Genomic DNA, 15401 nt, shown 5'->3' on the forward strand with positions numbered 1-15401 from the left:
AAAATTTGAAAAGCAGCCAGCTGCAGGCACGCACAAAATAGCTGGCTACACTACTACTACTACTACTACACACCCCATCTCCCTACAACAACGTGAAAGGCAAGGCAGAAGGGACTGCTGCTTCATTAAGCAATGATTGATACAATACAATATCTTAGATAAGATTTTGCTTGCAACAGGGACAATATGCATTGCTTGCTTGCATCCCCTTTAATAACCAGAAGAGGAGTAACCAGGTTGAGGATGAGCTGCAGCAGCTGGGTAGTCGTGAGCCAGATGTGGATGACCGTAGGCCTGCCCGTATGCCGGTTGAGGCGGGTATCCCACAAAGGGAGGATATGGCTGATCGAGACGGGACATCTGCTGGACAGGGGGCGCCGCCATCGCTGTTGGCTCAAACATGCCATCTCGTTTGTCCATTTCAATCTTGTGTTGTGTCTGCAATTCTCCGCATTAACAACATCAACTACTACAGATGTTGTGAGTACTGACATCAAACCAAAAGAAAGCTATATGTTTTTGTTTTTTCTGCTCCCAGCAACAGGGAGCGAGAAGAAAGCAAAGCAACAGACAATGTTTGCACAGAAAAATTTCACAACAATGATGTGAATTTTATAACTTTTGAAAGGAAAAGGAACCTTCAAAAATGTGTAATCGCCAACATTTCGTGTGGGATCTTCTGTTCAAAATTGATTTTATAGAATTTTTTTTTCTACTAGTTTTCAATTTGCAACTTTGAGTTTTTATCTTTTTTCCATACCTGCATGCATGCACAAACCCTGCACAAACCAAATTAAATAACAAAATTAGTAAAAAGATATCTTGCAACTATTCAGGTTGGAGCATTCAATGGAAAATGGGAAAATTGGGAAGGAACCCCTACGAGCAATAAACCATATCAGCAAAACAAGATAGCAGCCGAGAAGCCTCTTGAATTTCACTACTCCCAACAATCATTGCAACAATAGAAAATATGCATGCAACTTGTTGAAGGACGAACATGAACGCCTACATACAAGGAAAAATACATGTTCAGAAACTGCCAAGCACTTCCAATCATTGGGTGCGTGAGAGAGAGAGAGAGAGAGAGAGAGAGAGAGAGAGAGAGAGAGAGAGAGAGAGAGAGAGAGAGAGTACAATTATGCAATTATCACATTGTGTCGTCTGTATGTTGAACTCATCCTGCAATAGAAACCTGGTTGATGCTACCGAATTTCCAAAGCAACAGAAAACCTGGAGTTTAGAACCATAGTAGTCAAATAAAATGCCGAAAAGGAAAAACACCAAGCAGATCCAAAATGAACTTTTGTTTTCTTTATGATATCTGAAGAGAATAAGAGGAATGAACAAAACGGGATGTTGAAGAAGGGAACCTCCACCAGAAAGTAATAAAATTTGCGGGTCACAAAGTGTTGACAACCCAAAGGAAAAACTTCACCTCAGTCAAAAGGCAAAGTTCTGGGCACCTACTTTCTCCACACCGACCGCTGCAGGGCATATAACCAGCACAGCACGTGTACCTGAGACAAGCAACAAAATATACTGATCCTATTCCTGGGAAGTCATTGCAAATCACAATAGTAATAAAAATCAATTACCTTGACATATCATTGTAAAGAGCTCGCTTACGCAGGAGGTATGATGCACATGGACCACTGGAATGATGAAGAAAATAAATTAATTGTATCCAATAAAAGAAGAAAATAAAATGAGAATTAGAAACCTTATGAGCATTTTGTAAGCAAGACCCAAAACAAAAATAAGTAAAATTTTATATTAGTAAAAAGAAAGGTCTCAGACCAGTTTTGTATTAGTAAAAAAAAAAAAAAAAAATTTTATAAGACAACTATAAGACCAGTTTTGTTATATGGCTCAGAATGTTGGGCAATCAAATACTAGTATGAGCAAAAGATGGGCGTAGCGGAGATGAGGATGCTAAGATGGATATGCAACCATACAAGAAATTAAAGATAAAAATTAGAAATGAAGTTATTCGTAATAAGGTAAGAGTAGAGCCAATCGAGGAGAAGATGGGAGAAACTAGACTAAGATAGTTTGGTCATGTGAGAAGAAGACCAAGAAATGCTCATGTGAGGAGAGTTGATGAAATGAAACAATTAATCAAAAAAAGAAGTAGAACCAGACCCAAGAAGACTTTGGGAAAGACATTAAAGTTTGATATAAAGTGTATAGGCCTAAATGAAAATATGACGAAAAACAAAAATACATGAAAGTCTAAAATTCATGTAGTCGACCCCATGTAGTGGGATAAAAGCTGGATATGTTGTTATTGTAAAAAGAAAGGTCTCACTACAAGTTCATCAAGGTGCTGCATAGGGAGATATTATTGTACCCAAGATGGAATAATTCTTAGTTTCCTTTAGCCATAAGTCAAGCAATGGTAACAAGAGGACACTATCTTCCATCTTGCCAGCAAAGATTGAAGTTTAAGCTTATCCACCTAAGTGGGGGAGGACAATAGGAAGAAGTTGGGAAGGGAATGAAGGTTAATCTGTTGTTTTTTGTTTCTCAATGAGGCCCAAGACTATGACGAATATTCGAGTTTATCTTCATAGGCTTCGGCCTGGGATTGAAGTATAGTCCAAATATACCACCCATTGGCAGCCCATTAAAAAATCGGGCCATAAGCCCTTAATTAAGTCTTTAGAGGAGAAATGGGCTGAGCCCATTTGCTCAAGGCTTAAGGAAGCCCAAGCCCAAGCCCAAGCCAAAGCTATCCCCAGCCGTGCCCTAGAATTGTCATATAAAAGGCCCTTTTATTCTTCTTGTTGCCCTTATTGTTGGCCGAACTCTCTCTCTTTCTCTTTCTTTGCTCTCCCGATATTTTCCTTTTTTGATGGCCGATCTTCGTGAGTCGGTTCTTCCCTTTTCTGCCAGATCTCCTTTTCCATGGCAATGGTCTTCCTTTCCTTGTGAAGCCCTTGGTCGATCGATGAGTAGCCTTTATTTATTTGGTTCGACAAATTCTTTTGAGGTAAGCTTTCTGGTACTGCTCTTCGTCCCATATCTTTGTGATTGTTCTAGTTCCTTGGTGGATCTTGCTGTGAACGTAACCTGTGTGGTTTTGGGGAGAAGATTTGATGTTCTGGCCGAGAGGGTTTTAGGCTCTGATTTGGGGGTTTTCGTGGCTTGGTTCTTGTGTGCTTCTGTGAGGCTTGATGTCCCTATTTTTTGGAGTTACCTGGGTGGTACACACTGGACAGATCCAGATCTGAGCCTTGACAAGATCTTTTACAGGGAGTGTTCTTGTTTACTCTTCTGCTATCTTGGTTGTTTCGATATCTGTTTTGGTTTTACATATATTTTGTTCTAACCCTCTGTTTTGGTAAGTTTTCTTCCGCAACATAATCCATTTCCTTATGGGTGCAAGTTAAAGCAAATACCTCTTCACTCAAGAGTCAAGAATAGGCAGATGAGGAGAAAGAAAGAAAGGCCTAGCTTCATTAATGAATATATTTACATCTGCCCCTTTTTTTGGTTATCATCCGATCCTTTCGTTCCTTAAGGGTTTAATACTCTATTCATTTAAAATCACACCCTTCCCCTCTAGACTTTTGCCTACCAACCTACATGGAGAGATCACCATATCCCTTTCCCTTTCCTCCTACTTCAGATGTTCCATGCCAAACTAGGACAACTCCATCAGCAATATGCAGTAAAAATGTAAAAAACGAAAACAATTCAAAATGCACTAAGTGCTTCAAACTCTAAAATAAGTCCGAGAAGAAGAATAAACCATTGCTTGAAAACCCAGAGAGGGTAAGGATGAGTACTTGATTGCATAACGTCCATAAGAACACATTGAGAGTTTTTTCAATACATAATGAAGTGACAGATATTAGCAATGACGAAACAGATAAGCAGCAGCTAAAGAAGATTAGATGCAGAAGGAGAAGAGAAGATAACAGCAGTAAGGAGGGGGAGTCTACATTAGCAAAAATGCCGCTCACCTCAGTTTTTTTTTTTTTTTTTTTGGGGGGGGGGGGGGGGGGGGGGGGGGAGGGGAGAGGGAGGGTGTAATGGAGGATATGGGAAATAAAAGGGGAAACGGAAGTGGAATACTGTCAAAAAAATTATGGGAAACTAGAAGTACAAAACAATTAAGAATAGAAAGGGTTTGCAAGTAACTTTGGCAAACCAGAGAGAGACAATTAGGGGACAAACGAGAACGGCTTGTGGATCGTTACAAGAAACACAAGCAATAAATCAGAAAAGTACATAGTTTTAAGTTCTGGGGGAGTAGTTTCCTTAGAATTTGTTTCCAAGTTATTGCTAGCTTCTTTCAAGTTCTCTTCGGTTCTTCATCTCATACAACAAAACTTACAAAAAAGTATCCTGATTAAGAAGCAATGAACAATTAAGAATAGCATGGGCTTGCAAGTAACTTTGGAAAAACAGATAAACAATTAGGGAGCAAATCAGAATTGCTTGGGGGTCATTACAGGAAACACAGGCAATAAATCACACAAGTAGCCAGTTTTTAAATTTCTGGGAACTAGTTTCCAAGCTCTTCCTAGCTTGTCTGAAGTTCCCTTCGGGTTTCATCTCATATTAGAAACATTCTAAGAAGCAATGACAGGGATGCGGATACTGAAAACTGACATAGATAGGAACATGAATATGCCAAGGATACTGCAGAAAAAGTAATCTTCCAAATATTCTTTATTAGTAATTTATGAACATAATAATTGAAAAACACTAAAAGTATAGAAACTCTACTAAATCCAAGATGAAGATCCTATTCAATCCATAATAACAGTAATTTATAATACTAATAACTTAAATCTATAATAATGATGGTATAAACATTGTTCAACATTCAGCAGAAAGGTAAATATTTTTGTTAAAAGTTGTAACTAGACTCAACCTGCATTTGTTTTTTTATTCCTCAACCAAAAATTTTATCCCAAATAATATTCCAAAAATCTACTAAAAAACATCCAAATAATATTCCAAAAACCCTACTAAAAACCACAGCCACATCATTATTATGTCAATTCATGGACATATGTGTTTATCGTGGGTCATGGACATATCTAAAAGTAAAAATAATAATAATAAATTAGGACACATCACATAACATGTCCAATGAGTATTTCTATCAGATCGTCAATATAAAGTGTCTCTGCTTCCTAGTAAACAACCATTTCACTATTTTCATGATACATCGTAATTCGATTAAATGGTTGCACATTGCTCCTGCCAAATGGAGTTTCTTGTTAACTATAATTTAACCTAGTAAAACCACTAAATTATGTTCTCAACAAAAGATGGTACCAGATGCAAGTAGAATGTAATTCTTATTACTTCAAGAAGTGGAGGAATTTTGTTTATAGTTAACAACAATAATTAGATGAGCCCAGGAAGCTTTAAACATGAGATCGGGGGTGTGCCCTTTTGGAAGTTCAAATATGCCTCTCAATTAAGACTGCAATTTAGTAGTATTCAGATTATATATGTTTCATGTGACTAGATAATTCAGAGGCATTAATTAACTTGGCTTCCATCTTAAAAAGTAAAATAACGCCAGACTTAGGACCATAAATTAACAACTCTCATGCAATTCCAGTCGTCCATCAATTTAACCAAAAGGAATTCAGGATAAAAAGAAAAAAAAAAAAAAAAAAACCAAATCCTAGTAAAATTAAGTCCAGGGGATCAGGCAAAACAAAATGAAATTGAAAGCAGAAGCAGATTCAAGAATCAAACAAATTAAATGAAAAGTACACTAGAAATCACAATGCACAGCAATTACCACCAAATCGCAAAGCAGCAATCTGCATTGAAAAAAACCACACAACACATCAGTGCACAGAGTATATATATATATATATATATATATGGAGAGAGAGAATGGGGGGGGGGGGGGGGGGGAGGAGGGGAGGGAGAGAGAGAGAGAGAGAGTACAAGGAGTGTCGGCTCGAATTGTGCTGATAAGATCAGAGTGCCATAGATTCCGGTAATTCTGGCGAACCTTCATCTTCTCCATATGCGCCTGCAATGCCGTCGACATCTCTTCCGTAACTCCCTAGCTCTCCAAGACGACGGCGATGACGAGCGGGAAGTCCACCGAGCAACGACTTTTATAGATGGAAGTACAGCTTGGGGCTCCATGTCCGAACAAACGAAAAGCTCCAAAGTTGGCGGAGCCGACGATAACCTTTCCAATTAGATTAAACAGTTCGTACCGTGCCGGCGTTGGAGATGTGACATCATAAAGAGGAAAATTTTAAGGAAAATTGTAACAACTTAAATGAGTTTAGTTCTTATAATACTTAACGTGAGTTTAATGACATTTTAAATGTGGGTCTAAGTATTTTAATATTTAATAATAAATTACTTTGATGACATATAAATAATTTTAAATTGTATAATTTTATAGTTCTTGTGATCCTGAAAATAAGTGTATGGATCTAATTTTTAAAAAAATAAAAATAATGTAATGGGTCACAAGGGAGATGCTTGTCATATTGAGTAAGGAAGAGGGGTAATTAAGGGAATGTGGAGTATATATATATATGTATATATGTGAGAGAAGGGCTTTGCTTTTCCCTAAGTGAAGAATAGAAATTGGAGAAGGGAGAGAGAGCCGAACGGGAGAGAGGGAGAGAAAAGCCAAGGTGAGTAGGTTCTTCCTCTTCCATTCTTTCTTGATTTTAAAGCCTCCAAGAGTAATTAATCAAGTTGAGATTGCTTCTCTTCTCCTTTTCTCTCCTATTTCTTTTATTTTGAGTGTAGGATCAAGTAAATTGGAGGGAAAATCATCTCAAGCAAGTCTTGCAAGGAGGAGGATTTCTAAAGGCAAGTTCTAAACTCTTTTTCTTCACTTTGATTCCCTTGTCTTTGGTATTTTTTCAAGAAAAGCTTGGTTTGGGAAGCTATGTAGAAATGGTTGTAAATCTCTCAAACCCTTTTTTTGATTTTGTTGGTTTCATTTGGATCTTGAAATAGAGGTTTTAGCACCCTTTAGGATGAGGGATAATGGTGGGATTGAAGTTTATTGGAGAATTTGAAGGTTTGGAATGGGTTTGAAGAGTGTTGGGGGTGTTTTGTTCGTCATTTTTGGGTTCTAGAGGTTCAACAGTCGACTCTGGGGTGTTAGGAGTCGAATTTGAATGAAGGATTCTCGGCTAGGTCGACTCTGGGCATGTGACAGTCGACTTTGCCTTGAGAGTTGACTCCTAGGTGTCGAAAGTCAACTGCTGCAGTAGACTACACTGCGCACCCTATACTATTTCGGCCATAACTTTTTGTGTAGATATCTAATTAACAAACCGTTTGAAGTTTCATAAACTAGACTCGATAAGCGTCGATTTGGTATATAATTTTTGGGTATTTGGACAAAAATTGGATGAGTTGGAGCCCGATGAACTAGAAACTAGAAATTAAAATCTTCAATTCCAATCCAATAATGCTTTGGTGTTTGAGGCATAACTATTTGTGGTATTGTCCAACTTGAAATCCATTTTTGTACAATAAACTAGGCTTATTAATCTTTGTTTTGGAATATATCTTGGATCATTTGAATATGTTTTGAGGCTGTAGCAATCGAGCCAGTCTTGGCATGGAATATGGAGTTCTTCCGTTTGAGAAATTTGCTTTACCCCAATGTTCGGGAGATAAATAGTTTATTTTGGGGCATCATTGGAGTATGATGAGATTCACTGATAGGATAGATTATAATGCTTTTAGATTTAATTCTTTATGAGAATAGAAAAGGTTCCCTGAGCATTGTTGATGCATTTTGTATTTGCTAGCCAAGTAAGGCTATTTCTCCCTACATTTCTTTGTGGAATGATGTTGAACCTTATCGGGGTAGGTTCCAGATGGTTTCTATTTGGGGTGGTGTTATATTTTGATTTATTTATTATTACACATTGCATGGTGATGCATTGGGACATTGGGCTATGGGTTTGCATACATCTGGGATCATGTTTTGTGTTCAGTGATGGTGTGATCATTGGCATGACATGGTTGTCTTGTGAGTATCGACTTGTGTATTGTAGGTGAGCATGAACACATGGAGCATGTGTATGTGTGAGTTCTCATGTGGGCGTAGCATGGCTTGATGTTTGGCTTATGGGGGCCTTGACATCACGTTTATGCTGCATAAGCCGTGCATTTCTTTATTTGTTGCATTGAATGTTGAGGATATGGGACTTTAGGGAATGATATGGTGTATACCTCGGGAGTCTTTGGATGTGGAAGTTGTTTGGGCCTAGTGGGGAATGATCTGGTGTATACTCCACGGGTGTACTCGGTGGGGAATGATCTGGTGTATACTCCATGGGTGTACTTTTAGACTTCGAGGAATGATCTGGTGTATACCTCGGAAGTCTATAGTAGCCTATATTGGGTTATAACAGGTTTGTATGAGGGATTTGGGGGCTAATGTGTGTCTTGTCTTATGTGGACCCCAAGGACTATGTGTGTGCATTGATGCACTTACGTTATGATTTGGCATCGTGGTACATGGCATGGTTTGATATGCAATACATATCATGGGTGGGTATATTTATGGGCGAGTCAGCTATCAGCCATGTTATCCTTTTTATATATACACTTGCTGAGTCTTGTGACTCACTCTTGCTTTACATCATTCTCGGTAAGCGTGGAAAAGTAGTCGAGGGTGGGACCAAGCTTAGTTCTCCCTATGTTAGATGTTGTGTACAGAGTCACCATAACCGAAAGATTCTTGGACGTTTTGTCTTGTTTTGAGTCCAAGAAGGATATTGTCTTGTTATGCTAGACATGGTCTTTTTGTGTGTGCGGGCATGTGAGCTCTAATGTTGTCATCAAAGAATGTATACTATAAGATTTTTGCTTCCGTTGTGTATATTAATTGAAATCTCTTTTGAGATGTTTTGTTGAAGTTTGCATCTGTATCCTTTTCGTAAGAGCTTCCTCTTGAAACTCCTATGTTTACAGGACTTTCGGGAGCGGGTCCTTACAAAGACACACACACACACACACACACACACACATATATAAATATATATCTAAACCCATCCGAATACACCATATCATATTCAAGCATAAGACACAAAGAAAATAGTCTCATTCGTATATACCCTTCCATATCTGAATAAGAGACTGATATATATATATATATAAAGCTATCTAGATGTACCCACTCGCATCCGAATAAGAGACCCATATATATATGTAGCTATCCGGATGACTCTCTCATATTTGAATGTCACCCACGATGTAGCTTAATACATATCCGAATGATTGTTGGCCATTCGAATACCTCTTGTAGAATATATATATATTACACATCCGAATACCATTCTTAAGCCCTAAAGGCCATATTCGAATAAGCATTTTTCCATATTTGAATAACCCCCCAAAGCCCACCTAATTCGAATGCCCAAGGGACCATATCCGAATAGATCACAATAATAGCAAATTCAGGCCCGATTTTGACCTTAATGAAGCCAAAATCTCTCAAAACATGAAAGTTGTAGATAATTTTCTTATCGTTCCATATCATCTTGAATCATCTCAATCGAACTCGGAGGAGAGATTTATTCCTTGATTACCAAATGATGTTGAAACTACCTAGAATAGCCTCATCCAAATGAGTTCCTCCCATATCCGGATGAATTTCATGTAAGTTAACCAAATTATATTGATTTTTTCCTAACATTTGAATGCTACAGTGCCCTCATCCGAATGAATTTTCCTATCATCCGAATGTGCTAGAAATCATCCAAATGTGCCATTCAAATTCGTGATTTACTGTAGCAGATTTGACCATGCTTTATTCTTTTAGGTATATATCCCTGTGCTGATATCCGATTTAAGATCCGCTTAATGCTTTAGAAACTAGACTTCATAGGTTTCGATTCAATGTATTATTCGAATAATTTGGTTACGTTTTGAGCCCGTAACAACCCGATTAATTTCTGCCAAGAAATTCGTAACTTACTGTCTTCGTGTAATCTGGCCACATGGTATTTTTGGCCTATAACTTTCTGTTCCCATCTCCAAATTGAGATCCATTTCTTGAGCTGTAAATTAGACATCCTAGGATTCATTTTGATATATTACCCACATTATTTGGCTTCATATTGAGTCAGAAATGGCCAGTCATTGTTGGCCAAAAATCTGGAATTTTACTATTTTGAATTGTGCATCGTTGTAATCTTTGTGGAATAACGTTTTGTGGTTAATTCCAATTGTGAATCCGTTTGTTGTTCTTGAAACTAGAGTTCTTGAACCTAAATTTCAATTTTTTTTTTTTGGGCAATTGATCAAATATCGGACCCAAATCAGTCCCTTAAAATCACCCAAAGATATAAAAAATTAAAGAATCCTTGATATATAACTCTTTTTGGGTTGCTCATTCTTTCTTATAGTTGAGCTATGAGCATGAATGCAAGTAAATGCATACTAACTCTAGTTAAATGAATTTAAGGAAATTATATGATGGGAAGAATAGCATATTAAATCTATAATACTCCTCAAATGGTGAATCAATATTTAACCTTAAATAACATCTTCCAAATTAATTCGGTGTTATAAATGGTGTGATAAATTGCATCATGAGTGTGGTAAATATTATAAAGTAAGATATGCTGGATTTATCTGATGATGGTGAGAGACTCGGTATGGGTGAATGGTATTGAAAGTATTTATATTGGGAAAACAATGATTTGAATGCATGTGATTGGTAAATGCATACATGATGCATACATGTACATGATATATATATATCTCTTGTGTATCTATTATTTTGCGCGAAGGGAAAGGGTACCCTAGAGCACCTAGCGTGAGACAAGGTGGCCATAGCCTGATAGGTTAGCTCATTTATTTGTGAAATTCTATTCACACGATGCACTTTTGCATGTGTTGATTGAAGGTTTGCGAGCCCGTGAGATTTGATACTGACATTGAATTTATATGCACATTTGTATACTGTACATGGTGGCATGATACATCTAAATTGGAATTGATGAAGCCATAAACTATGAATCTTGTACATGACTATTAAGTCATTGATTACTCTTTTAGTGTCACCACGTTCTTGGATCCTATTCATTATTCATTGTTTCTCGAACTTGCTGAGCCTTGTGGCTCACTTGATCTCCTTTTCCATTCTAGGTAAAGGAAAGGCTTTTATTGGGGGAGAGTCTAGTGGGACTAAGTTTAATACCCGAGAAATTTGGGTTAATTAAAAATAAGCAATTTATTAGAGAAATGAGATTTTAGAGAAAATTGGTATTTGAATAGCCCAAAAAATTGACCAAATCGACTGCCGGGAGTGCCCTAGAGCCGAGATGCCAAAGGAAAATGATGTGGAATTAACAAGCACCCCGAGATAGGATTTATGGTGTTGAAAGAAATTGGATCGGGAATAGTTTTCGGTACAACAAAAATGCAGCTGCCAATTAGGCTGCAATACCGAATTGTTATAGACAACTTCCCGAAAGTCAATGGAAGCTTGAGGGGGCTTCGATTTTTTATGAGAAACAACCCTTCAATGGTTTCAGGAAGAAACGAGAGGATTTGTGGCCAAAACAAAGATTCGGGCCTAAGTGCAATTTTTGAAAATTGCTAGAAGGAAGCCGAAACGATATCTTTTCGAAATCCTCAAGGGTCAAATTGATATTTTAGGACTTGAGAGTTTTGAAATCAATTATCAAAAGTCAAGGGGTTTGGTGAAAGAGGGCCAAAATGAGAAAACCAAAATCAGTGGGGTAAAAGTGCAAAAACTCAAAAATGGCAGCATGGGCAAATCTGACCAGCACATGGCCAGTCATCCATGGATGATTTTGGCCATAGGGTTGCACGAGAAATATTCAGGGGAGCAACTTTTGCAAAGGAAGATCTGACAAAAGCCATCGTGGTGGCCAGATTTTGAAGAAAAAGCAGCTGAAAGTTGGCCAGATTCTTTGTGTGCCTGCAACTCCTCTTTTTGGTCGGATAAGGCTTGCTCGAGGTCGATCCAGGGGTGGGTGAAGCTCTAAAGTAAGTGGGTCGAGTGGTCAAGGGCGTTTGAGGGCTCGATTTTGCTTATAAATAGGCATTCGAAGTGGTCGAAAAGGGAGAGAGTTTGGCTTCAAAATTGGCTGCGATAACGAACAAATTGGAGCTCCAAATTAAGGGGCTTTTGTTTCTCATGAGGAGAGAAAGATATCTGGAGAATTTCAGGTATTTTGGTGGAGGTTTGATGGCTATTTGAAGCTCGTTGGAAAAATGGGGCGGACGGTATGGATGAGGCTTCAAGCCTTCAGTTGATAACCTTCCGGTGGTCTTTTCGAGCCAAGAATGGTACCATGTTGATCGACTAGAGGAGGGCTTGCAAGTGGTGGAAGAAACCAGCATCGCCGGCGATCGGACCGCCGGAGAAGACGACCAGCGTGTGCCAGTCACGCGTTGCATCTCACGTGCGCCCAGTCGCCCTAGCACGTGTGGGTGCGTGGGGCTTGGAAAAATTCTGAAAAAAATATAGAAAAATCCAGAAAATTATTTTCTACACCAAAAAGCCTCGTTTTGCGTGAAAACGCAATGTCCAGGTAAGTTTAGTATTTTTCCTTTGAATTTTATAGTTTATTATGAATTTTTGTGAAATTAGATTTGAGAAAATAGTCCCGAGGTATTTATTGGAATTTTCAAAGAGGAAAAATGAGAGAAAATGAAGAAAAATGAAATAAATGGAATATTGAGGATATTTAGTGATGAAATATCATTTTGATGATTGAGGTGATCAAGATGATGTGATTTGTGCAACGTTTGAGAGTTGGCAAGAGAATCAAGGTCAGACACGCATATCGAGGCGATGCACGCTTTTCGAGAAAATGTAAGTTTATCTCAAAAGATGAGTTATCCTATCCTATATGATACTTATGAGATGATTGTTTATATGCATGTTATTTATGAATGCAATATTAATTTGTCATATTGCCTGGAAAGTCATAATATTGCATGGCACGATATTATTGTCATATTGATATTTGTGCATGGAAATGGGATGTCGCCCCCAGAGTGTAGCCATAATTCCCCAAGGGCATTGAGGGAATAACGTTAGGCTTATCTTGTAGAGGTTCGAGATTTGCCTAGGATTCCTAGCCGGGTTTGTGGGCCAAGGAAGTTACACTAAGGGCAAATGTTGTTCATGTTATTGCATCATGCATTCGTATATATGTTTTGGACCCTTACTAGAAGTTTCATATTCTAATGGGTTATGCCCGTGGAACATTTAACGTTCCAGTTTAGACTTGCAGCTTAGGCAAGGAGCAGGTTGAGATAAGACGGCACATGATGGCGTGGCCGATGGATTCTGCGAGCTGATTTGGATATGTTTTAGTTTATGCTTTATTAATGATTGGTCTTGTTAGAATATTATGGAATCTCCATGTATTTATGTATTTCAATATTGAGGATATGATGTTAATTATGGTATGAATTCTTATGTTATAAATAAAGTGACTTGATTATGTACCATATTAGGTTTCGATTATTGCTTCTGCATTTTTAATGATTTGCTGGGGTTTTGTTTGGTATTCGGTACTTAAGTTTAAGTTATGTAACGAGAAAGAAAGAAAAAAATAATTTATGTATAATTTGGGCCCCAACATAGTGACACGCTCGGTAAGAGAAAAGCGGGGTGTTACATTAAGGTCTAGGGATAGTGGTGTATGGAGACACGTCCTAACTTAAAGATCCTTAGTAGCATTTTTGAGAGCCTTGTAATGAAATGAGTTTTATTTTGTTAATTTACCCTAGAGCCTCTTATTTATTTTGTACGACCTTTGAGCCTAGACTTTTGAGGTATTAAAAATGTAATTGAATCTTACTTAAGTTTTTGCTGCTAGTAATGAAAGGAATTGTTTGTTTTAATATGGTCTTGTTCTATATCATCACTGTGACGACCTCCTTTTGAATATCCTATGCTAGCTGAAATATTTGAGAGTAGACCCTTACAGAAATGCTATGCTGACAAAAGATTCTTGTACCCTATGATAGCAAGGGTGAGAGATGATCTATAATAAGAAAATGTGATATAGAAAGAGGTTGTCATCGGACAAGATATGCCTGAGATCCATAAAATTTATCTTGATTAAGATTTCGTTCAGATTTATTTAAATTCGACCTAAATTCACCCCACATGTAATAAATGGATTTAATGGATTTGGACCTTGATGAATTTGAATTGAATCCAAATTTCTTACATAGATATTTACTATTAATATGTGTTGTCACAAAAAATGTAAAATAAAAATTAGTAATAATAAATAAACGAGTCAACTGGAACTAATTGGGCTGAGCTAAGAAAAGAATCACAAGGGCTCATGGCTCGTCAAGATAGCCGAAGGGGCACCATCTACATCGCAAGGCACTTTTGCGGCTGATGCAGCCTGGGGTCCAACCTCGTGACCTGAGAGGCCACGAGGACACAAGGGCCAAGAGGCCACCAGGAGGTGATTGTCGTGCCACAATCGCAGCCCCAGAGCTAGACTCTGCATGGGGCTTTCTCGCGTCCCGGGACGACACTACCTCCAAAATATTTTCCCAAATACGAGAGGTCTCACACAACACACAAACTATATGACTTCGATATTCAAAAATCATTCTGAAAATTCTATGAAATGGATAGACAATTATCCATAAGGAATTCTAATCCCCAAAGGATAAGATAAACATCAATTATAAGAATTCTAATTCTAACCAATTTAGGATTAGTTAAGATAGATGTCATCTGTAGGAAATTCTAATCCCAAACTATTTCAAATCACCCCGCACTCCTCTAAAAATAGGCAGACACTCATTCTATAAAAAGAACGTCCCTAATACTAGTATAAAAACTGCCATCAGATTTTTAGGATCTATAATATCTAACTTAGGTATTGAAGTATTTACGTGGGGATCTCCCTGCGCCCTCTGACTGTTTCTTCTCTTACAGAGTTAGGCGGCTAGACGACGACATTTTTCGTCAAATAAATTTATTATTATATTTTGACAACAACTATAAAATATAATTTTATATTCTTAAATTTTAGTATTTAATTACATATTTTTAGAATGATTTTATTTTCATATATATTTATTAAAATCTTTTTACATACACATGTACATATATTTGTACATACATGTATCTAATACCTATATATTATATGTGGATATGTACGTTGGATGTATACATATATGCATGAAAATCACCCAAGATAGGGGGTGAATTGAGTGTTTTGAATATTTTTGCAATACTAAAAATATTATGCATCAAAATTAATTTGAAATGATATTTTTCATAACATAAAATGTTACAGTAGATTCATATAGGTTTTTATGCATCAAAAGATTCTTTATAAAGATTAATCTAAATATATTTCAATCATAGAATATGTGTATAGATGAGAGGCAACATTTGAAGC

The 15401-nt window shown here is 37.4% G+C and overlaps 1 protein-coding gene across 1 annotated transcript; it reads right to left on the minus strand.

Moving 5' to 3' along the window:
- Positions 1 to 210: 210 nt before the first annotated feature.
- LOC127787538 (uncharacterized) lies at positions 211 to 6169 on the minus strand. The gene is made up of 8 exons (XM_052315597.1): positions 5929 to 6169; positions 5777 to 5798; positions 1599 to 1655; positions 1439 to 1520; positions 1138 to 1233; positions 884 to 1008; positions 761 to 779; positions 211 to 438 (listed from the first exon to the last, which is right to left on the minus strand). Exons 1-8 carry the CDS (start codon positions 6032 to 6034, stop codon positions 211 to 213), a joined length of 735 nt encoding a protein of 244 aa, XP_052171557.1. The 5' UTR covers positions 6035 to 6169.
- Positions 6170 to 15401: the final 9232 nt, after the last annotated feature.

This window comes from Diospyros lotus, chromosome 12, assembly GCF_014633365.1.
Source record: "Diospyros lotus cultivar Yz01 chromosome 12, ASM1463336v1, whole genome shotgun sequence".
Classification (NCBI taxonomy): domain Eukaryota; kingdom Viridiplantae; phylum Streptophyta; class Magnoliopsida; order Ericales; family Ebenaceae; genus Diospyros; species Diospyros lotus.

Coding starts and splice junctions, on each gene's coding strand:
- LOC127787538 (XM_052315597.1), bottom strand. CDS start 6,034: ATGTCGACGGCATTGCAGGCGCATATGGAGAAGATGAAGGTTCGCCAG. Junction 1,656..5,776: donor TGCTGCTTTGCGATTTGGTG/GTAATTGCTGTG, acceptor TCATCATTCCAG/TGGTCCATGTGCATCATACC. Junction 1,009..1,137: donor AATGTGATAATTGCATAATT/GTACTCTCTCTC, acceptor CCTTGTATGTAG/GCGTTCATGTTCGTCCTTCA.